Raw genomic sequence first — 23,826 nt, 5'->3', positions numbered from 1 at the left:
GTTGGACTGCAAGAGATCCAACCAGTCCATTCTAAAGGAGATCAGTCCTGGGTGTTCTTTGGAAGGGATGATGCTAAAGCTGAAACTCCAATACTTTGGCCACCTCATGTGAAGAGTTGACTCATTGGAAAAGACTCTGATGCTGGGAGGGATTGGGGGCAGGAGGAGAAGGGGATGACAGAGGATGAGATGGCTGGATGGCATCACCAACTCAATGGACCTGAGTTTGAGTGAACCCTGGGAGTTGGTGATGGACAAGGAGGCCTGGAATGCTGCAATTCATGGGGTCGCAAAGAGTCGGACACGACTGAGCGACTGAACTGAACTGAACTGAACTGAACTGCGTAAGGACTGTCCCCTTATTTACTTGGATTGTTTTGTCTATTTGTTCTTTAAGAGGTAGAAATTGTAGATTTCCTATACCTCCTCCTTCCTAGTTTTTTCCCTGCTTTATTCTTTCTCTCACATTCTCCCAGATAATGTTTGTGTAACAAAAATGTCATCATATCTCTTGGTTCTGTTTCTTTTTCCTCATTTAATTGAAGTGTATTTGACATGCAATATTATGTTACTCAATATGTCAGCAAATTTGAAAGACTCAGCAGTGGCCACAGGACTGGAAGAGGTCAGTTTTCATTCCAATTCCAATGCCAAAGAAACTTCCAACTATTGTACAATTGTCCTCATTTCTCATGCTGGCAAAGTTATGCTCAAAATCCTTCAAGCTACGTTTCAGCAGTATGTGAAATGAGAACTTCCAGGTGTACAAACTGGGTTTTGAAGAGGCAGAGGTACCAGAGATCAAACTGTCAACATTCATTGGATCATGGAGAAAGCAAGGGAGTTTCAAAAAACATCTACTTCTGCATCATTGACTATGCTAAAGCCTTTGACTCTGTGGATCACAACAATCTCTGGAAAATTCTCAAAGAGATGGGAATACCAGACCACCTTACCTGTCTCCTGAGAAACCTGCATGTGAGTCAAGAAGCAACAGTTAGAACTGGACATGGAACAATGGACTGGTTCAAAATCAGAAAAGGAATATAACAAGGGTGTATATAATTTCCCTGTTTATTTAACTTATATGCAGAGTACATCATATGAAATGCCAGGCTAGATGAATTACAAACTAGAATCAAGATTGCCAGGAGAAACATCAACAATCAACAACCTCAGATAGATATGCAGTTGAGACCACTCTAATGGCAGAAAGTGAAGAGGCACAAAAGAGCCTCTTGATGAGGGTGAAAGAAGAGAGTGATAAAGCCGGCTTGAACTTAACGTTAAAACACTAAGATAATGGCATCTGCTCCCATCACTTCATGGCAAATAGAAGGAGAAGAAGTGGAAGCAATGACAGATTTTTTATATTCTTAGGCTCCAAAATCACTGCAGATGGTGACTGCAGCCATGAAATTAAAAGACTCTTGCTCCTTGGAAGGAAAGCTATGACAAACCTAGAAAGCATATTAAAAAGCAGAGACATTACTTTGATGACAAAGTTTCATATAGTCAAAGTTTTGGTTTTTCCAGTAGTCGTGTCCGAACGTGAGAGTTGGACCATACAGAATCCTGAGCACTGAAGAATTAATGCTTTCTAATCATTGTGATAGAGAAGACTCCTGAGAGTCCCTTGGACTGCAAGGAGATCAAACCAGTCAATCCTAAAGGAAATCAGTCCTGAATACTCATTGGAAAGAGTGTTGCTGGAGCTGAAGCTCCAATACTTTGGCCACCTGATATTAAGAGCCGGCTCATTGGAAAAGACTCTGGTGCTGGGAAAGATTGAAGGCAAAAGGAGAAGGGGGCGGCAGGGGATGAAATGGTTACATAGCATCACCAACTCAATGGACATGAATTGGGCAAACTCCAGGAGTTGGTGGAGGATGGAGGAGCCTGGTGTGCTGCAGTCCATAGGGTTGCAAAGAGTCAGATACAACTTAACAACTGAACAACAACAATTATATGTTACAGGTGTACAATATAGTGACTCACAATTTTCAAAGGTTATACTCCATTTATAGTTATTATAAAATATTGGTTATATTCCCAGTGTTGTGTAATATATCCTTGTAGCTTATTTTATATATAATAGTTGGTACCTCTTAATCTCCTAACTCTCCATTGCTCCTCACCCCGTTCTCTCTTTTCACTGGTAGCCACGAGCTTGTTCTCTATATCTGGAAATCTGTTTCTTTTTAAAAACATATTCCCTACTTTGTTGTGTTTTATATACCCCATGTACAAGAGATATCATACCATATTTGTTTTTCTCTACCTGGCTTATTTCACTTAGCGTAATACCCTCCGAGTCCATCCATTTTGCTACAAATGGAAAATATCTCTCTGTTCTTGAGAAAGAAAATACTTACTCTTTTCCATGGCATAAAATTACTTGATTATCTGTCTCCTACCCACCTATCTTTCCCTATCTCCTATAGTATTATCCTCCTCAGACATGTATATATAACCTTTGAATTCCAGTAATAATGAATCATTTTAACCATTTTTTTACTCAAACATATCTTTCCCTCATCCTAGTCCCTCTGCCTGGAATTCCATTATATTAGTCAAGGTTCTCCAGAGACACAGAATGAGTAGGGTATATAGATAGACATGTCTAAGATTTATTACAGGAATTGGAGACTGAGTCCCACAGTCCACTGTCTGCCAATTGCCGACCAGGAAAGCCTGTAGTGTAATTCAGTCTGTGTCCTAAGGGCCAGGACTCAGAGCACCAGTGTTGAAGTGCAGGAGGAGATGAATGTTCCAGTTCAAGCATAGAGTTAATCTGCTTTACTCTTTTTGTTCTAATAGATTCTTACTGGATTGGACAATGCCCACATACACTAGTGAGGGTAATCTTTATTCAGTCTATAGATTCAAATGCTATTCTCGTCTGGAAGCACCCTCACAGACATATTCAGAACTAGACATTTTACAAGCTCTTAGTAGAGCTTAGTTAGCTCTTAGTCCAGTAAAATTGACACATAAATTAACTATCACCATCATCTTTTTATTTGCCTCTCAAACTCCTCCTAAATCTTCAAGTCACAGATCAAATGGACTCTTCTATAAATTCTATACCTGAGTCAATTTAAGCATCCTTGCCTTCCTTCTATATATTTGGTATCTTTTACACATCTCCATTATAGAATTCATCATCCTGCATGGTAATTTTCTCTCAACTAGACTAAGATTCTAAGGACAGAACAAGTTTTCTTTCCTCTCTGGTCTTAAAACAATGACTGGCACATGGGAGGCTTCAGTGACTTAATGCTGTATACAGCTTCTCAAAGAAGATTCAAACATTTGCTAGTATGCCTTAAAGAAGGGGGGAAAAGAATGTAATCAAAGGAATTATGATTTTTTTTTCCAATCAGGTATGGCCCATATATATTTATACATTGTTGTCTGCCAGAAGATTTTAGCATTTTAGGCTTAAATTTCATTTCCTATTTTAGACCATACCCCAGCACAGAAGTTGTCAGATCTGTTTTGTAAAGGCTGGTATTTCTTAAGTGTTCCATGAAGATTTTAGTTCAAAATAAATTCAAGGCCTTAGGGAAAACTGAATCTGAGCTCCTGACTTCCCTTAGCATTTAAACACCAAAGCATGATCTTGGAGCATTTTCCTGTTTGCATCTTGACTTTGTGATCCAGAATTCTGTTGAAGTGCAACATTCCACAAATCCTAAAATAACTAATCCTTTTGCCTCTGCTATTGTCTGCTACCTCTGCTTTATGTTTCTTTCTTTCTTTTTAACTTTTTATTTTATACTGAAGTATAGTTGATTAAAAATGTTTGATAGTTTCAGGTTTGCTGCAAAGTGATTCAGTTACACATACATACATGTCTGTCTTTTTCCAAATTCTTTTCCCATTTAGGTTGTTGCATAATATTGTACACTTCTATTTTTGCATTTCAGAATAGTTGTCCTTTTATCAGTAGGAGAGACATTTTTCTTATTGCGTCATCTCTTTTCCTGTTAATTTTCATTGTAAGTTTTTCTCCATTTGGAAAATAGATATATAGCTTATGATTCCCAGCTCAGAGGGTATTCAGGATTGGAAAAATGAGATATTGATGCTTTTTAGTTACAAATAGAATCATTAGTCAGGATTTTTGTTACATTGTCCTACAGGAATGAGCACTGTTCACTCCTGGCTCCTGCACCTGTGTTACAAAATATAAAAGACAGAACAGGCTCACATAGAAACCAACACCATAGTTATTTGTCGAATGTGCAGATTTCTCCCCCAAATGTGGACACTGCTTTCGTAGGAAGTTTAGTGGGCTCTTTACCAATTTCTTTAAAAATGACCAGTTTTTATTTGAAATATGTTAGAATAAATAACTTAACAGACCTGTTTGTTCATTATGAAGCTAGGAATAAGAATTATCCTCTCCATCCCTTGCCCCTCCTGTTTATTCTCATTTCACTTTAAATGGATGTGAAGAGCAGACTGCTCAATGCTGAAAACCTAGATATTGGTGCCTGTTAGAGAAGACCAAGCCCCTAATGACATCATGGGATTTGGGATTCTGATCACTTCACGGTACAATGAGCTTTCCTCTGTTATTTGTCCAGACTAATCACCCCATGCACTTTTGTCTGTTTGAAACAAAGAGAACTGGGCAAGGAAAAGCACTGATGGCTCAGAACCAGTCCCTTTGATTGAGAGACTGAATGAACGACATAAGTATATATTCTACTGACAGTAAAGATAATTACACAGCCTAGCATTGGAATAGCTCTTTATAGTTCATAACGGGTTTTTCACCCATGCTATTTCGTTTTAGCCTCAAACAAAATCATAAGATAGGTAGGTAAATAGGTAAATTGTCACCCTTATTTCACTGAAGAGAAACTAAGCCCCAGAAACGTGCCTAGAAAGGTACTTCTTCTATTTCTGTGTGCTCCATCTCAAGAATCGATTCAAACCCAGGCAAACTGGTTCCAGAGTCTGGGCCCTTAACTGGCATCCCTCTTATTGAGGCAGCATTTTCCTGGACACATAGCACAGGCATCTATGCATTGCAGTCCAGAGAGGCTGAGTACCCACGTGGAAACAATACTGAAGCTGCTGTTTCTCAGGAGTACAGAAAAGCCCTTCGTTAGAGTGAAATAAAAATATCCAAGTGATAGGATTTACCTTCTTCCACCTCTCAGTATTCCTTCCGGCGTTTTCTCGTTATTTTGTACTTTAGAAGCCAAGAATCATAAATATAAGATGAAGGGTGGGAAGGAGAATTAACAGAACAACTGGGAAACCATTTTTAAAACAAATCTGCTAGTATGTGGCTGGGTGAATAAATATTCTCCCTCCTGCAAAAGGGCAAGGTTCATACCCTGTGGCCCTGGAACAGGGAAGGATAGAGTAGTGGCTAAAATCTTAGACTCTGGAGCCAGGCTCTCAGGGTTCTAGCTGTGCAAATTTAAACAACCTATGACCTATGTATTTTATTATTCTCCTGTATAAAAAGAGATGATAACAATAGTACTTCACTTGTGAAAATAATATGAGTTATTGAAGGAAAGCTATGACAAACCTAGACTGCATTTAAAAAGCGGAGACATCACTTTACCAACAAAGGTCTATATAGTCAAAACTTCGGGTTTTCCAATGTATGGATGTAAGAGTTAGACCATAAAGAAAGCTGAGCGCTGAAGAATTGATGCTGTCAAATTGCGGTGCTGGAGAAGACCCTTGAGAGTCGCTTGGACTGCAAGGAGATCAAACAAGTCAATCCTAGAGGAGATCAACCATGAATATTCACGGGGAAGACTGTTGCTGAAGCTGAAGCTCCAGTACTTTGGCCACCTGATGCAAAGAGCTGACTCATCGGAAAAGATCCTGCTGCTGGGAAAAACTGAAGGGGAAAGAAGAGGGCAGCAGAGGACGAGATGGTTAGGTTGCATTACCAACTCAATTGACATGAATTTGGGCAAACTCCAGGAAATAATGGAGGACAGAGAGAGGAGCCTGTTGTGCTGCAGTCCATGGGGTCACAAAGAGTTGGACAAGATTTAGCAACTGAATAACAACAATATGTGTATATTATTTAGAGTCTTACCATAATAAATGCATGTTTGTTATTATTTTACATAATGATATTATTTTAAAGACCTGATGTGTATAGGTGCTCAATAAATATTAGCTCTCTTCTTTTATATTTAGTTTAGATTACTGGAAAGACTCACATTCTTTAAAAAGTATTTGCCTTCTATCAGTTACCTTGGTGCTAGGATAAACAGCTATTTATTATATTTTTGAGAGATTACCAGCTTCTTTTTTTTAACTCTTGTCCAGGGGCTCTCCTCTATCCCTTCCTAAATGTCATTTTCCTTTTTAAGAAATGTGATACCTCTTGCCTCTGCCAAATCATTTTACCCACCTTAACTGATTCATCAGTTTTAGCCTGGAGGCACCTTATCGAAATAGGTAGTGTTTCTCTTTTGCTCATGAAACCTAGAATTACTTAGGTGGTTTTCTCTAATTCATTTATCCTCTATACTGTCACAATGAGAAGTCATGTCTCTAAGTGTTTAATTCCTCTAATCTCTATTGACATTTTCTCAGTGGTAAGCTAGTATTCTCCACTGGCCTATAAATTACTTTGCCGACAAAGGTCCATCTTGTCAAAGTTATGTTTTTGCAGTAGTCATGTATGGATGTGAGAGTTGGACTATAAAGAAATCTGAGCACTGAAGAATCGATGCTTTTGAACTATGGTGTTGGAGAAGACTCTTGAGAGTCCCTTGAACAGCAAGGAAATCAAACAGTTCATCCTAAAGGAAGTCAGTCCTGAATATTCATTGGAAGGACTGATATTGAAGCTGAAGCTCCAATATTTTGGCCACCTGATGCAAGAGGCTGAATCATTAGAAAAGACCCTGATGCTTGGAAAGATTGAAGGCAGGAGGAGAAGGGGACAGAGGATGAGATGGTTGGATGGCATCACCAACTCGATGGATGTGAGCTTAAGCAAGCTCTGGAGTTGGTGATGGACAGGGATGTCTGGCGTGCTACAGTCCATGGGGTTGCAAAGAGTCGGACACAACTGAGCGACTGAACTGAGGGATGTACAAAGCTATAGTCCCACTGCCTAGCAAAATGCTAGGAACAAGAGGTACTTTATAAATATTTGTTGAAGAAATCAGTCAGTGCTGAAGGAATTAAGTATAAGAAAAGTATCCTATCCTCTCCTCAATTAACTAGAACCTAATTAAGAAATTATCTGAAATTAAGCAGTATGTGAGTTGCCTTATACTTTTAAAAGAAAAAAAATAATTTTAGAGACCTAAACTGATATCATGGATTTAATTTAATACAGTTATAACAGTTTCAGACCATACCCTGGAGTAACCATACATTCATTTCAATGGCTTAGGCCTTCTATGTGCTTAGTTGCTCAGTCGTATCCAACCAACTCTTTGTGACCCCATGGACTGTAGCCCACCAGGCTCCTCTGTCCATGGGGATTCTCCAGGCAAGAATCTTGGAGTAGATTTCCGTGCCTTCCTCAGAGGCCTTCTATAGCTACACTATATGCAATGAGAATATTTATGAACATGTCAAAAATGAGCTAGTGTCATCATGCCGTTATAACACAAGTCAGGATTTTGGACTTTGAACTTACTCTTCCCACTGCCTCAAACTCTTTTCCTAAATACCAGAAAAGTTTGTTCACTACATTCCACTATATTCCAGTCTCTGTTCAAAGGCATTCCCTGACAATAGTGTTTAAAATGAGTCAGTTTTTTCGCCTATCATTCTTTATTTTCTTTTTCTGCTTTTGAAAAGCTTTGTAAACTAGGTTTATTGAAGTATAACTGCCCTACACTTAATTACACAAATTTAAAGTTTGATGTTTAGCAGATACACCTATGAAACCATTATCACAATCAAGAAAACAAACATATTCAAAAGTTTCCTCACGTTCCTTTATAATCCTTTTCACTCCCCTTCTTCCCACCCCTAGGTAGTCACTGACCTATCCTGTCACTGTAGATAAGTTTGCATTCTCTAGAATTTTATGTAAATAGACTCAGTTTTCTGGAGAATCTGTCTTTTTTTTTTTTTTTTTTTCCAGTTTAGTTCAGTCTCTCAGTCGTGTCCAGCTCTTTACAACCCCATGGACTGTAGCACGCCAGGCTTCCCTGTCCATCACCAATTCCTGGAGCTTGCTCAACTCATATCCATTGAGTTTATGATGCCATCCCACCATCTCATCCTCTGTTGTCCCCTTCTCCTTCCACCTTCAATCTTTCCCATCATCAGGGTCTTTTCCAAGGAGTCAGTTCTTCGTATCAGGTGGCCAGAGTATTGGAGCTTCAGCTTCAGCATCAGTCCTTCCAATGAATATTCAGGACTGATCTCCTTTAGGATGGACTGGTTTGATCTCCTTGCAGGCCAAGGGACTCTCAAGAGCCTTCTCCAACACCACAGTTCAAAAGCATCAATTCTTTGGCACTCAGCTTTCTTTATGGTTCCAACTCTCACATCTATACATGACCACTGGAAAAACCATAGTTTTGACTAGATGGACCTTTGTTGGCAAAGTAATGTCTCTGCTTTTGAATATGCTATCTAGGTTGGTCATAGCTTTTCTTCCAAGGAGCAAGCATCTTTTAATTTCATGGCTGCAATCACCATCTGCAGTGATTTTGGAGCCCAAGAAAATAAAGTCTGTCACTGTTTCCATTGTTTCCCCATCTGTTTGCCATGAAGTGATGAGACTGGATGCCATGATCTTCGTTTTCTGAACATTGAGTTTTAAGCCAGCTTTTTTCACTCTCCTCTCTCATTTTCATGAAAAGACTCTTCAGTCTCTCTTTGCTTTCTGCCATAACGGTGGTGTCATCTGCATATCTGAGGTTATTGATATTTCTCCCAGCAATCTTGATTCCAGCCTGTGCTTCATCCAGCCCAACGTTTCACCTGATGTACTCTGCATATAAGTTAAATAAGCAGGGTGACAATATACTGCCTTCTGGTTTCTTTTACCCTGCAAAATTATTTTAACATTCCATATGATGAATGTATCATCTGTTCATTTCATTTTATTAATGAATATTATTAATTGTGTGGATGTACTACAATTTGTTTCTTTGCCTGTTGATGGACTTCTAGGCTGTTTCCATGGACCATGGGATCGCAAAGAGTTGTATACAACTGAGTCAGCATGCATACAGTTATTGGCTAATACAAATAAGGCTGCTGTAAACACTCATCTACAAGTCTCTATGTGTCTTATGCTTTCATTTCTCTAGGGTAAATTCCTAGCAGTAGACAAGGTGGGCCACGTAGTAGGTGTATATTTGACTTCTAAAGAAACTATCAAACCATGATTCATAGCATTGTCAGCACTTGATGTGGTCAGACATTTTTAACTTTAGACATTTTAATAAATGGTATCACGTTATGAAGGAAATGGCAACCCACTCCAGTGTTCTTGCCAGAGAAATCCAATGGACAGAGGGCTACAGTCCATGGTGTCACAAAAGAGTCAGACACAGCTTAGTGACTAAACCACAAGTGGTATCATGTTATGGTTTCATTATAAGTTTGCACATTCTTAATGATGTTAAACATCTTTTCACAAGCTTATTTGCCATCCATGTGTCTTCTCTGGTGAAATATCTGTTCAAATCTTGTGCCCATTTAAAAACATTGATTTGTTTCTAGAGACTTCCCTGGCAGTTCAGTGGTTAAGACTCTGTGCTTCCAATGCAAGGTGCATGGGTTTGATCCCTGGTCTGGGAACTAAGATCCCACATGCCACACGGTGTAGCCAAAAAAAAAAAAAAAAAATTGGTTTGTTTCCTTGTTAGTGAGTTTTGAGAGTTCTTTATATATTCTGAATACAAGTATGCTATCACATGCAATTTGCAAATGTTTTCTTCTAGTTAGCATCTTGCCTTTTCATTATTGTACAGAAAGGATTAAAATTTTAAAGTTTTGATGAATTATAATGATCAATTTTTTTATTTTAGAATTGTGCTTTTATTACCTAACCTAAGTTCAAGATTTTTCCCAAATTATTTTCCTAAATTTTCTTCTATGTGTTTTTAGTTTTAGGTTTTATGTTTAGGCCTATGATTTTTAGCTAACTTTTATACATGGCATGAGATATGAATTAAAATCTATGTTTGCATATGGATCTCTAATTATTTCAGCATTATTCATTGAAGAGGCTCTCCTTTCTTCATAGAATTGCCTTTTTACCTTTGTAAAAAATAAACTGATTTCTTGAATTCTTGAAATGACAAAATGACAGAGCTGGAGAACAGATTAGTAGTTGCCAGAGATTAAAAAGCAGATAGGGAGAGAGAGGGCCATAGCTATGACAAGATAGCAGGTGCCTGTTGTGGTACTATCTTTATCTTGACTGAAGTGATAGTCACACAGTTTATACATGTAATAAAATTGCATAGAACTAAACATGTACACATGCACACACAAATGAGTATATATAAAACTACTGAAGTATGAATAATCAATGGTTTTTATCAGTGCCAAATATCTGGTTGTGATATCACACTATAGTTGCACTAGCTGTTACCACTGGGGAAAACTGGGTGAGTCTGCTGAAAAGTTACATCTAGAGATAGCAGGCAAAGAACTAAACCAAGTATCATGTACCCATTACGGACTATTATGCAACTATTTAAAAGAACAAACTAGAGCTTATTTACTTGTTAGAATTTTCATAACGCTTTGTTGAATGAGAAAAGTCTGTTTCAGAAATGTGTAATATGATTCTAATTTTAGGAAATGATGCCCAAAAATACCCCCATCAGTTCAATGCAGTCACTCAGTCATGTCCGACTATTTGCGACCCCATGAATTGCAGCACACCAGGCCTCCCTGTCCATCACCAGCTCCCAGAGTGCACCCAAACTCATGTCCATCGAGTCAGTGATGCCATCCAGCCATCTCATCCTCTGTCATCCCCTTCTCCTCCTGCCCCCAATCCCTCCCAGCATCAGAGTCTTTTCCAATGAGTCAACTCTTCTCATGAGGTGGCCAAAGTATTGGAGTTTCAGCTTTAGCATCATTCCTTCCAAAGAAATCCCAGGGCTGATCTCCTTCAGAATGGACTGGTTGGATCTCCTTGCAGTCCAAGGGACTCTCAAGAGTCTTCTCCAATACCACAGTTCAAAAGCATCAATTCTACAGATATATATACATATATATATAAACATACACATTTGTACATAGCTGTGGTATGTGTGTGAGACAGATTTGACAATGGATACATACATATGAAGAAACATACTTGTTTGTTAACATGAATTACCTTGATGGGAGAATGGATGACATGGGTGGTTTGAAGATACTGGGAGAAGGAGTAACCAAGAAAAATAGAAAAAGAAAAAAAAATACTTATATGTAAACCAATAATAATGTATTCTTATATGCAATTATTTGTTTTGTGTCATTACAAATTTATAGAAAATTTAAGAACTAATTGTTTTTATTTTACTATTATTATTTGATAACTAAATTCATTCAGATATAATTTACATGTCATTCAATTCACCCAAACTGTATAATTCAGTAGTTTGTAGTGTATTCAGAGTTGTACAACAATTGCCACAGTAAATTTTAAAACACTTTATCACTGTAAAAAGAAGTCCCATATCCATTATCAATTATTCCCCTTTTCCTCCCAATTCCACTGGCCATATTCTTGCCTGGAAAATCTCATGCACAGAGGAGCCTGGTGGGCTACAGTCCATGGGGGTCACAAAAGAATTGAAGATGACTTAGTGACTAAACAAGAACAACAAAGAGCAAAGTGGGCTAAATAATCCACACCACACTGCCTAGAACATAGTAGATCTTAGTACCTGTTAGTTTTTTCTTTCCTTCCTCTTGTCTCACTTTTGGAACTTAGAGAAGTTCCAGTTGAATAATGAGGCCTGTCCAATAATGTGATGCCATGTTTGTATTTCAAGTAAAGTGAGAAATATATGTAAACACTACTTTTAAAGTGAGCTTCATACCCAAACAAGGGTTCTTTCAATGGTTTGGCTCATGAGAAAAAACTTTAACAAAGCTAGAAGCACCATGATTCAAGGTCTCTTTCTTCTTCCTGCCTCTCCCTCACCTCTTCCCCCTACCCCTGCTGCTGCTGCTGCTGCTGCTGCTGCTGCTGCTGCTGCTGCTGCTGCGTCGCTTCAGTCGTGTCCGACTCTGTGCAACCCCAGAGATGGCAGCCCACTAGGCTCCTCTGTCCCTGGGATTCTCCAGGCAAGAATACTGGAGTGGGTTGCCATTTCCTTCTCCAATGCATGAAAGTCAAAAGTGAAAGTGAAGTCGCTCAGTCGTGCCCCAGTTTCTCCCAATTCACTTCCCCTGTGCATGAAAACCTTTCTCCAACATATGAGAATTACTGAATACAAACTGAATGATTGAAGAGTTTAAAAAAAAAAAGTTTAGTCTATAAAAGATTGGTAAAGTGGTTAGTAACCCATATTTTCTCTGAACTGTTTTTGTACAGCAGCCTGGACCTTGACATAACCTCCCTCCCTCACTCTCTCCCTGTCTCGCACACGTGCACACTCATTCTCAATCTCCCTCTCTCCTCTTCTCTCTCTTTCTATTAAGAAATGAAAATCTCATGAAAGTCATTTCCGTGTCATGTGTTCATTCATTTAACAAAGACAATTTAATGCCTAGAATGCATGTAGCACTCGTCAGGGTACTTGGTCCATGGTGTGCATCTTAAGAAATGAGATGGGATTTGAGGAACTGGTCAATTAGCACATGCCTTACCAAACTAAAACATTATTGTCATGTTTGCTCAACATTTGTGCAGCTTATCTACCTAGTTATAGCTTAGGAAGGATCAGGAAAAACAATGTGAGTGTGACCCTAGGAGAGGTTGTGATTGATGCCACTTTAACTCCACTCTGCGTCAGCTTTACAACTGGCCAAGGACAAATAGCATCTTGCTTTCAACTGCTTGTACAGGTAATATTGAGCAACTCGAATCCCCTTAAATAGATTCCCAAACTGCTACAAACTTTTTGACCTTCTTAAGAGATCTAGAATCTGATTGGTTCTATTTAAAAACCTAGCTGTTTTCTTTTAAAACAAAGAACTCAGAGACTTGGGATAGACTTAAGAATTTTTTTTTAATCTGAAACTAGGAGGATTTTACAGTTTGAATTGTGAAATGAAAATTGCATTATTTGGTTTAGCAGGTGCATAATGAATTATTACTACTTTTAATGTTAGCCAGACATATCCCTACATTCAAGAAATACATCTTGTACACAAATAACTATAATGTTAGACAAAAAATATTCTTATAATAGATGATCTAAAAATGCCACTGAAAACAGATAAGGAAGAGATTTGTTCCTGTTAGGTGGGATTAGAAAGGGTTTCATAAAATATCATCATATCCAAAGTCAAAGAAGAGGCATAAATATGGAGACATAATAAAAGCAACACAAGTATATTATAACCAGTAATTCCACCTGCTTGGAACTTGGGGAAAGGGAAATAAAATTAGAGGATTTGTAGTAATCATGAAGACCCCAAAATGTCATCAAAGGAATTGGGAGTTTATTATTTTTTAAATTTTACTTTATTTTACTTTATAATACTGTATTGGTTTTGCCATACATCAACATGAATCCGCCACGGGTGTACATGAGTTCCCAATCCTGAACCCCCCTCCCACCTCCCTCCCCACATCATCTCTCTGGGTCATCCCAGTGTACCAGCCCCAAACATCCTGTATCCTTCATCGAACCTAGACTGGTGATTCATTTCTTACATGATATTATACATGTTTCAATACCATTCTCCCAAATCATCCCACCCTCTCCCCCTCTCCCTCTCCCACAGAGTCCAAAAGTCTGTTTTATACATCTGTGTCTCTTTTGCTGTCTCACATCCAGGGTTATCATTACCATCTTTCTAAATTCCATATATGTGTGTTAATATACTGTATTGGTGTTTTTCTTTCTGGATTACTTCACTCTGTATAATCGACTCCAGTTTCATCCACTTCATTAGAACTGATTCAAATTGATTCTTTTTAATGGCTGAGTAATACTCCATTGTGTATATGTACCACAGCTTTCTTATCCATTCATCTGCTCATGGGCATCTAGGTTGCTTCCATGTCCTGGCTATTCTAAACAGTGCTGCAATGAATACTGGGGTACATGTGACTTTTTATTTTGAAGCCAACAAAAAACCATGGAAGTGTTCTGAAACAAGGAGTTATAATCAAAACTGTCTTAAAGAGATTATTCTGACAACCATGTATATACTGGAATTTGAAATATCAGAGGAAGGAGGATGAACACAGAAGCCATAGTTGTATTAGGCCAGGTGGGCCTGAACTCAGAACGCAAAATCACAGTAGGTGTCAGTTCTCTAAACATGAAACAGGAACTGAATTAAGGGAATAGAGCCAAGAGATACTATGATGAGGGATGACTGGAATTTGGGAGCTGATGTCAGTGGTGAAAGAAAGAATGTAAGATGCTTTGCAGTTTAATGTCTGTGTGCTTGGGAGGTCAACAGTACTCTTCAAAAGAGAAAGGAAACAAAGAAAGATAAGATCTGCGGAAAGAAGGAAAGTGATGTTTCATTAATTCAATGAATATTTATTGAGCACTTACTATGTGTCAGGCACTATTCTGGGGGGATGAGCGTTATCTTTAATTTTTAAAACACTTTATGTGGCAAAGGCAGTGTTCTCAGTCTGTGTGACTCCAAAGGCAGAGCTGGAGCCAGTGAGTAGGAGTCAGCTAGGGCCTCCCTGGCGGTTCAGCAGTGGAGAATCCACCAGCCAATGCAGGAGACCCAGGTTCAGTCCCTAGCTCAGGAACATCCCCTGGAGAAGGAGGTGACAACCCACTCCAGTACTCTTGCCTGGAAAATCCCATGGACAGAGGAGACTGGTGGGCTACAGTCCATGGGGTCGCCAAGAGTCAGACACAACTTAGTGACTAAACAACAACAGCAGGAAGAAAAGCAGCCTTCCTAATAAGTGGAGGCTTTTTGATAAGTAGTGAGAGCTCTGTTACAGGCTGTATTCAAGCCTAAACTGGGTAATATTCTTCAAGGGACTCCTGCATTAAGAGGGAGGTTAGACTAACCTCTCTGCAAGTTCTCTCTCAATCTTAAGAGTCTGTTCTTTTCATGATCTACTCCTATGGGCTCTATTATTAATCTCCAGTTTCTCTCAATTATTAAATAAATTACTCAGTCTGTCTGCCATTCAGTAAAACACACATTTACATCTGTTATTCTTAAATTATTCTTGGTTAGGGCTCTTCTTCTTTATTAAAAAATTCTACCCAGTAATGTTACCTCTATACCTAATTTAGAATGTCAACCCTGGTAGATTGGGTTATAAATATCAGAGGGGAAACGATGTTTTGTGCCTAATAATATTTTTGTTTGTAAGAAGCCGCACAGATGAGAAATGAATTATCTTGACTTCAAGATTGCAATGCAGTTTCTGTATTTTGCAGCAATTCAAGAAGGAAAAAAAAAATACCTCAGAGAGGCTCATTTTGATACAGCACGGTAAAGAAAGAGAATAATTGTTCTCCAACACTGTAAAGCTTTAGATCGGAAACATTTATCTGTGCTGCGTTTTAAAAAAATAAGAAAGGGAAGGAAAGAAAAGGAAAGGAAAAAGAGAACCTGTCAGGGGCTCCCCTATAAGCTATGGTTAAAGCTTTGCATTTCCTGGTGTCTTTTGAAACGTAAAATTCCACAACAAATAGCTCTGTAACGTATAACCAGTATGAAGATTCAATTCAGTTTTAAGCACTTTAGTCTGCTTTTGAATCTTGCTATTTTCTGCATTTGTTTTGACTGCTCTCATCATTCAAGATTGACGCTTGGATGGGTGTGTAGGAGGAAGCAGCAGCAGCAGGCTTACAGCTTGCAGACAAAAAAAATCTGCCTTATCTGATGGCTATTATTGAAAATGCGAGGTGTAGCCTGGGCTGGGTAATGAAGGGGAGCGAGCGAGGGGGAGCAAGGAGCATGGAGCTGCATACTGATGAGTGTAGGAGTACTTGATAAAAAGAATTCTGGCTGCTGGCCGTGCATTGCTCATTGTGGAGTACTCCAACAATCACATAGAACGCAGACCAGCCTAAGCTGACAGCTTGATATGCCTTCTTCTGCTGCCTGGTTTTGGGGGCTGTGTGACGTACTGGTCGGTAGTAAAGATTAATATGTAAGAAATGTGGAGCTAGGATCAAGTCATACTCCACAGCCTGCCTGGCAAACTATGTTTTACTTCTGACTTTGCTCTCTCGCTGAGAACATTAATCTGTCAAGCTGGCGGGCTCCTTTGATAGCAACTTTCCCAGGAGCATGATGTGGCAATGCCACCTCTCAGCCCAGGACTACCGCTATTACCCCGTGGACGGCTACTCCCTGCTTAAACGCTTCCCTCTTCATCCTCTTACAGGACCCAGATGCCCTGTCCAAACAGTGGGACAATGGTTGGAAAGCATTGGGCTACCTCAGTACGAGAACCACCTGATGGCTAATGGATTTGACAATGTGCAGTTTATGGTAAGACGCTCTCTGTGTCCACAGAGCTGCCTTTTGTCTGTCTTTGCTTCTTATGTGTCTTACACGGCTCAGAGGCAGCCTGATTTGCACCAAAACTGGTCAGTTTTATATATGTAACTGCATTAGAAAATTGGATGCCCTTAGGACTGAACCGACTGTGTAACATATAGGCACTTGCTGAAAAATGAGATCTATGTGCATCCATATACATGTGTATTATATGAATGAACCGGTGAGAGTACTATTTATAGGCAGTGAAAGAAGATTAACATTTATATTCTCCCTGTCATTCTTTGTGTGATTTTTATAAATCTGTCATCTCAGAATACCCAGTTAGATGATGATAGCACTCTTCAGTTAATTCTAGATTCCTGAAACATTTCATTTGGGTATCAGCACTTAGTGATTAATTAAACAAATTTGTTGTGTTTATGGTCTGAAGATCATTTTTTTTTCCTTATAATTGTTCAATAAGGAGTTTAAATTGTGTGGATGACCTTTAGTTCATTAGCAAACTGATTCGAATGATCTATTATAGAGAGCTTTCGCTTAGTTTACATGCTGATTGAAGAGCAACAAGGTATTGTTTATGATTCTAGGTAGAAAACAAACACTTCCATCAGTTAACTGTCAATATCTAGAAAGAGAGGCTGATGGACTTAGTACATTCGTGTACTTCTGAATACTGGTCTGCCTGCAGTCTAAAGCTGGTCATGCAAACTTCCCGCTGTGGTGAACATAGGTGAGGAAGGAGGATGGGGAACTGTGCAGACCCATAACACAGCTTTGTGACCATTCACATGCCTCCCCCGGTGCTCATCAGTTTCCCCTGGTAAGCTACGTCACAGTCAGTATTACCTTTCTTTGCTTTTAAGGTCCCATCACACACATTACTAATTCCTAAATTTAGAAAGAAAATACTTAACATAGGCATGTAGTACAAAATGGCTTGCAGAAACAATTAATAGCTATTTCTAAATAAAATACTGGAGCTTACACCTGAGGCTTATTAATAATAAAATTGATGACATTATAGTGAGAGCTAGGCACGTCTTTTTATTTTCATTTTAGATTATTTTCTCCAAGCTTGACTTGACTATTGTAGATTTGAAGATTATTTAAACTGTTAAACTTTTGCTTCTCCAAAAATGTGTGTCCCATGAGCTTTTTTTTTTAAGCTGCATCCATGTAGTAAGACGTATGAGCCCTAAGTAATTGTACCCATAAAACTCTTAATGAACCCACTTTTAAATAATGAGACATGCAGCAACTATTATTTTTCTCATGTTTAAGAATACTGTCACTGATTAGACAGATTGTGTAGCTATCGAAATGGGGGGGGGGGAATACAATTTGCTTCAGTTCCTGTGAGAGTCTTAGGACAGACTGAGTAGAATTAGGACAGCCTTAGGACACTAAACAGATGACACCAAGAATTAGAGGAGCTATTACATTTATTGCACATTTGCATGAGTCTTTATTCTTTCTCCTTATCTCTCCTTGAAATAAGGCTTTCTCACTCCCACTCAAACCTGTGTCCAAATTTATTCTGGTCCCGTGAGAAGTTAGCTAGGTCTTTGGATTCTCTGGATCATTTATCTACTTTGAAAGATTTTAATTCAGCATGATTTTCCTCTGAATGTTAAACACTGTAGAGTAAATATAATCCCTTTTTGAAAACCCAATGCAAAGGTTAATCAAACATGTTTCCAATAAGCATTTGGAGATTGGAAAAAGCATTCATGAATAAAATATGTATAAACACTCCAAAATGTATCTGGACATATATGACAAAACCAAGGTCTGATCCTCTCCATAGACTGTCGACTTTATTTTTTCAATTCAAATTATTATATATGATTTTTCAGAAATTAAGAAAACATAGTTAATTCAGAAAAATCAAACACTTTCTATACAAGATAGAATTTTTAAAATTTGAATTATTATTCAGAGGAGCTAATTATGAAAATGAAGCAAATCATAAAACAGTGTCATCAATTATCACTTTGCATGCTGCTCTACACCATTTATTTGCTACTAGCATTATAAAAAATCAGTTTCTATCTCTATAAAAATTATTTATTGATCTCCATAATCTAATTTACATAATTATGAACTTAGTTAAAGTACACTAATATGATCAGCCAACTTTAAGAAATAGGTTTCATTAATGTGGTGAAAAATCTGTTGGACCTGCTTAGTCTCCATTCGGTATCATATTCTAGCTTTTGTTTTTCTTGAAGCACATTCTGACCTGCATTTATTCATTCTGTTGCCTAAGCAACAAGCACCACACTCCTATTAACTATGATGTAGTGCAGGTCTTATTAGCTTTTTAGAACAAGACAGTAGAGACATCAAAAGGATATAATTAATGTTGGTTGAAATATTGTAGTGCATCCATGCATAGATATTCTTTATTTAGGAAACATTCTCAAGAGTTAATTTTTCATTTAATCAATATTCCATAATGAATATGAGTTTCGAAGGGCCCATATAAGTAAATTTCAAAGTATTTATTGAAAGCTTTGCAAATTTTTTTGTTAATAACTGTTCTACATACTCTTACACATAAACACAATATATGAATGATTTATCCACACAGCTGTGATTAACTTTAATAAAGATTTTTTACATCAATTCCTAGGCAGAAAAGAAGGACCTTGTTAGAAAAGAAGGACTCGTTTATTTTTAAATATTTATCCATTATTGTTTCTCCTTTGGGCTCTTAAAACTTATTCTTGATTTTATTTATGTATCAATCATTTTAAAATACCTGGATGTTAAAATTCAAAACTTTTTCTTTATGTGTCTGGTCCTGGTTTGCAGAATAGTTTTGCACAGGACATTTATGTGTCCTTAAAAATATAAAATAAGTGGAAATAGGTACAAAGAATAATTACAAAATTACACATTAGACTTTGGGAAAGTTTAGATCTATGTGGCAAAAGTCCCTTCAACACAGAAATCCTTTGTTTGAAGCCTTGTTCAAGCCCCACTCTACCTGTCCATCCCCTCTGAAGTCACGTTATCAGCTCCCATCTACTTCAGCATGTCTACCTGCTACTCACTAGCCTCTGGGAGTGCCACCATGGTCCTCTGATATCCCATTTGTTTTCCCCAAATTTGTAACATATAGGATGTGTCTGACTTTCAACATTACTTTTTTTTCACTAAGGAGTTCAAGTATGAAATGATTACTGTATAAAATGCTCATGATGATTTACTTTCTTATTGGATATATTTCCATCATCATGTCTTTTCCTATGCTAATGGCTGCTTCCTAATATGTGAGCCTCAAATTATCTGTTCTTGTCCTGATGAATACTCATTTATACACTCCCTCAGCTGTCACAGCTATTTCCTTTCCTTCCTCTCTTTCATCCTCAAAGGTCTAACTCAATTTCTGCCTTGTTTCTATAGCTTTTCTTAAGGGTTCCAGTACTTAGCAGCATCTCTTTTCTCGATTTCATGTAGGGGTTGTATTTGGCATGAAAAATTACATTTGGCATGCCATTATTTACTCTCCAGGATTGGGAGTTAAGTTTTCACTTGAATATATCTTATCTCCCCAACTAGACTAGAAGGTCTTCGAGTCCAAGTTCTGCGTATTCGGTTGCCTTGCTTTCCTAGCACTCCTAGCATAATGTAGTGCACACAGAAATCTCCCCATAAAAACTGGATCCACAGCAGATTATTATAGATGGACATCCAGCCAAGGACTAAGAGCCTCATCCTGCCAGTGGGGACATAGAGCATTAGTACCTTTTATCCATTCATGCAACAAACACTCCTTAAACATTTCCTATGTGCTAATGGCATTGTTAATTAAATTACTAAGGGTATAACAATAACCCTTAAAGGGTATTACCTTTGACCTCAAGCAGGTTACAGTATTGCTCTTAGACCTATCATATTATTTGCATGAGCATTGCATATACATTCCTTCATGTGCTAACACAAACATGTGTATACACACGTTATATCATGGGGATCTTGTCATTCATCCTTTCATATAATCACCATTCACCATCCTTCAGCATATTACTTACCAGGAATTGTTTTTTCAGCAGCAAATTACAGTAAGCAATGGTAGAGGTAAAAATCTATCATAGCTTGGAGTAGAGTAAAGAAAGATATAGATACTGATAACATTTAAACACTGGCAGTGTTATGATAGATTCGTCATCCAAAGACCATAGTAAGAAGTTTCTCTAACTTGGAGAACTGACCACTAGCCTCACCATGTTTTAGCAGACAGTCATATTTGTAAACTCTAATCAAAAGGGGAAAGGAAAGAAATTATACCAGCTCATTATTTTAGCACTTCCTGTGCTTTCTAGCAGTTGCCATCCAGGTTGACTTGGATGCTTCGACCACTATTAAAATTTCAAAATGCATACAGAATAAGATATAGAAATAATACCAAGAGCCCTACATGAATTAGCATTTTTGTACACTTGGGTAGGTAGCGTTCATAAAGAATTTACTGAAGGTCAAAGTGAGTACTGCCTATTAGACACAGAAGTAGAGTCACAGAGGTCTTGGAAGTCATCCATTTGAACCAAAGATTTGAGCAAGACTGACCTTATAAGTATTTAATTCAAACCTTTTTTCATTTTTTTTTTTTGGTACATTTTACATGCTAGTCAACTTACTTCTTTTCTTCTCTCTTGCATAACTTTTCTGTAATAAGAGCACCATTTGCATTTGACCTGATAAAACTGACCTTTTAAGTATCTTGATCCAAGTAAGAAGTTAAACTTGGGAAGCAGAAAAATAAATTACCCCTAAAAATAAGACTAATAACCCCCACAATGTTTTCCTGTTTCAAATATTGTTTAAGAAAATGTTATAAAGTTACTGAGATTTAAGGGTATAAAAGAAATATACCTGCCACACTCCCTATGCCTTCCTATTTCTGAAACAGGTGGCTTTATATTGAAAGTGCAGTTATAATTCTCCGTATTCATTTAGGCCAGTAGTTACATACCCACTTTTGAAAAAATATCTTTTTTTTTCCATTATTGGCATTTAAAATCTGTTGGTAACCAAAAGTCAAAGCCAGGAGGGAGTTATTCTTTATCTAGACAACAGCTTAATTACAAGTATAACAGGCAACAGCCTCGCAGTGCTGTGAGAGAGGACTGAAGTAAGATTTCTTGTGTCCGCTGTCTTGCTTCTGTATGGTTTGATTTACTCACCTGTAAAATCAATGTAATGAGAGGTCTGCGAGAAATGTTCTTTGGGCTCGTTATTGAATATTTTGAGCTCTTTAAGGATGCAGGGTATGATACGGTGCCGGCAGAGCTATTAATTGTTCTTGTAGCTCTCATTAGCCTTGGAAGGACACTGATGGCTTGTGCAGCAGAAAGTCAGAAATGAGGGCATGTGCAGGCATGGCCATCTGAGAAGGATGGATGGCCTTCAGAAAAAACAGCAGTCACAATTCCAATCCAGTGACTCTAAGGAGAATCAAGCCTTTCCTCCTACCTGGAAGTTACTCTGATTACATATTTGAGCATTAAAATATGCTGCCCCATTTCTAATAAAGCACTGCTACAGCTACCGTTCCTAACTAATGCTCACACGAAATGGCCTTTAATTTAGTCATGCAGCATATTTGCATACTTATCTCCAGTATTGCACCAAATGACTAGATCTTTGGGATGAAGAATTTAGTCATGAGCTTTAAAAACTTACTAAAACTGCTGAATTACAGACTGATTTTTAAGAAAGTCAGCCACAATCATATTTCATCTCTTCTTTAAATGGACAGATCTCTCAATGACCTTGATTTTCTCATTTCCAGTCACCTCTTTTACCCCTATAATCCAGCCTGCTTCCCAACTCTTCCACAAAGTTTGTTCTCTTTTAAGTAAGCTGTAACCTCTTTCTTACCGAATCTCCACCCCTACCCTCTTTTTTCCTTATTTCATTTCTCTTTGACCTCTTTCAATGACTGATTTTCTCTCTCCACTCCTTATTGGTACTTATTCCCTTGCTGAAATTTGTTTGGTTTCTGTAACATTGCACTGCCCTTTCCAATCACTCCTAGTCTCCTCATCCTCCTGCCTCACAGGGTGGAGTTTGTTTAGTCCCTACTCTTCAGTGCTTTCTGCCTGGCATCCAGCACCGTCTAGCTACTCAAAAAACATCTCTGCATACGTGTCTGAGTACCAGATATTTAGCAAACTTGCTTCAGCCCTACTCTACTTAAAACCTTTCAATGATTCTCAATTGCCTATGGGAGATCATATTTACAAAATCCTTAATGTGGCTTTCATATTCAGGACCCTTTATGATCTGCCTGATCCAACTTATTTTCTAGCCTCATGTATTATTTCATCTCTTTACTGTTCTCCAGAACTGGCATTTTTCTGTCATTGCCTGGCCTTTGCACATGCTGCCGCCTCTGCCAAGAATGACCTTCCTTCCCCTCTTAACTCCTTTTTATCCTTTAGATCTTAGCCTGGTTGTCACTTCTTTTAGCCGTCACTTCTTCCTTGACCTCCCAAGTATGGGTTTGGAACCCTTCTTTCCCCTTGTCTTACTGTGCTATATTCCCTGTTTACTTATTCATCTACCCCACCACCTCTGCCACCACAAACACTACAACAGGGGTGGCGAACTTATTCTATAAATGGCCATATAGTAAATAGTTTAAGTTTTGAAAGCCATATGGTCTGTGTTGCAAGTATTCAACTTTTCTATTGCATCATGAAAGTGACCATAGATAATACACAAATAAATGGACCTGACTGTGTTCAAATATAACTTTATTTACAAAAAAGAGGCAGATCTAGTCAATAGGCCATCATTTGCTGCCCTTGTACTTGATTCTGAATTTCTTGAGAGTTAGAAATATGCTTTGATCCTCTGCATCTCCAAGCACAACCTCTGAGTTACATATGTAGACACAGTAAATGTTTGATGAAAGGAGGAAGAAAGGAAAAAAGGAAGGAGAAAGGGAGCAAGGAATCAGGCAGGTGGGTCCAATAAGATTTCTGAGAGCCTGTTTAATTTAAAGAGATCCCAGCCAATAGCTGAGGATATTCAGAACAAGATCCAGTCTTCAGGAGTCTGTCAAGAGCAAAAGTGGGGTTTTGCTCTAACCAACCAGGCTGCAGTATATTTTCAGTAAGGGAACTACACAGGCATAGGAACTAGAAAAACACAGCTGCAGAGGAAGCCTTCTATTCCCTCTGTTTGGAGTTCCTTTCTCCTCCCTCTTCACCTCATTTT

At 38.2% G+C, this 23,826-nt stretch overlaps 1 protein-coding gene across 13 annotated transcripts in view; it reads left to right on the top strand.

Annotated features, from left to right (window-relative positions):
• Positions 1-23,826, top strand: part of ANKS1B (ankyrin repeat and sterile alpha motif domain containing 1B) — a 1,150,317-nt gene that overhangs the window by 714,491 nt on the left and 412,000 nt on the right. For 10 of the 13 annotated variants that reach the window (XM_013964004.2, XM_018048142.1, XM_005680487.3 and 7 more), the window contains exon 15: positions 16,475-16,581. In XM_013964004.2, the coding sequence (XP_013819458.1) occupies positions 16,475-16,581 (107 nt within the window). Of the gene's footprint in view, positions 1-16,053; positions 16,582-23,826 lie in introns of those variants that run through there. The other 3 variants (XM_005680489.3, XM_005680491.3, XM_013964005.2) reach the window with 3 other exon arrangements.

Source organism: Capra hircus, chromosome 5, assembly GCF_001704415.2.
Source record: "Capra hircus breed San Clemente chromosome 5, ASM170441v1, whole genome shotgun sequence".
NCBI lineage: Eukaryota > Metazoa > Chordata > Mammalia > Artiodactyla > Bovidae > Capra > Capra hircus.
The sequence above is the reverse complement of the archived record's forward strand: the minus strand, read 5'-3'. Positions and strand labels throughout refer to the sequence as shown.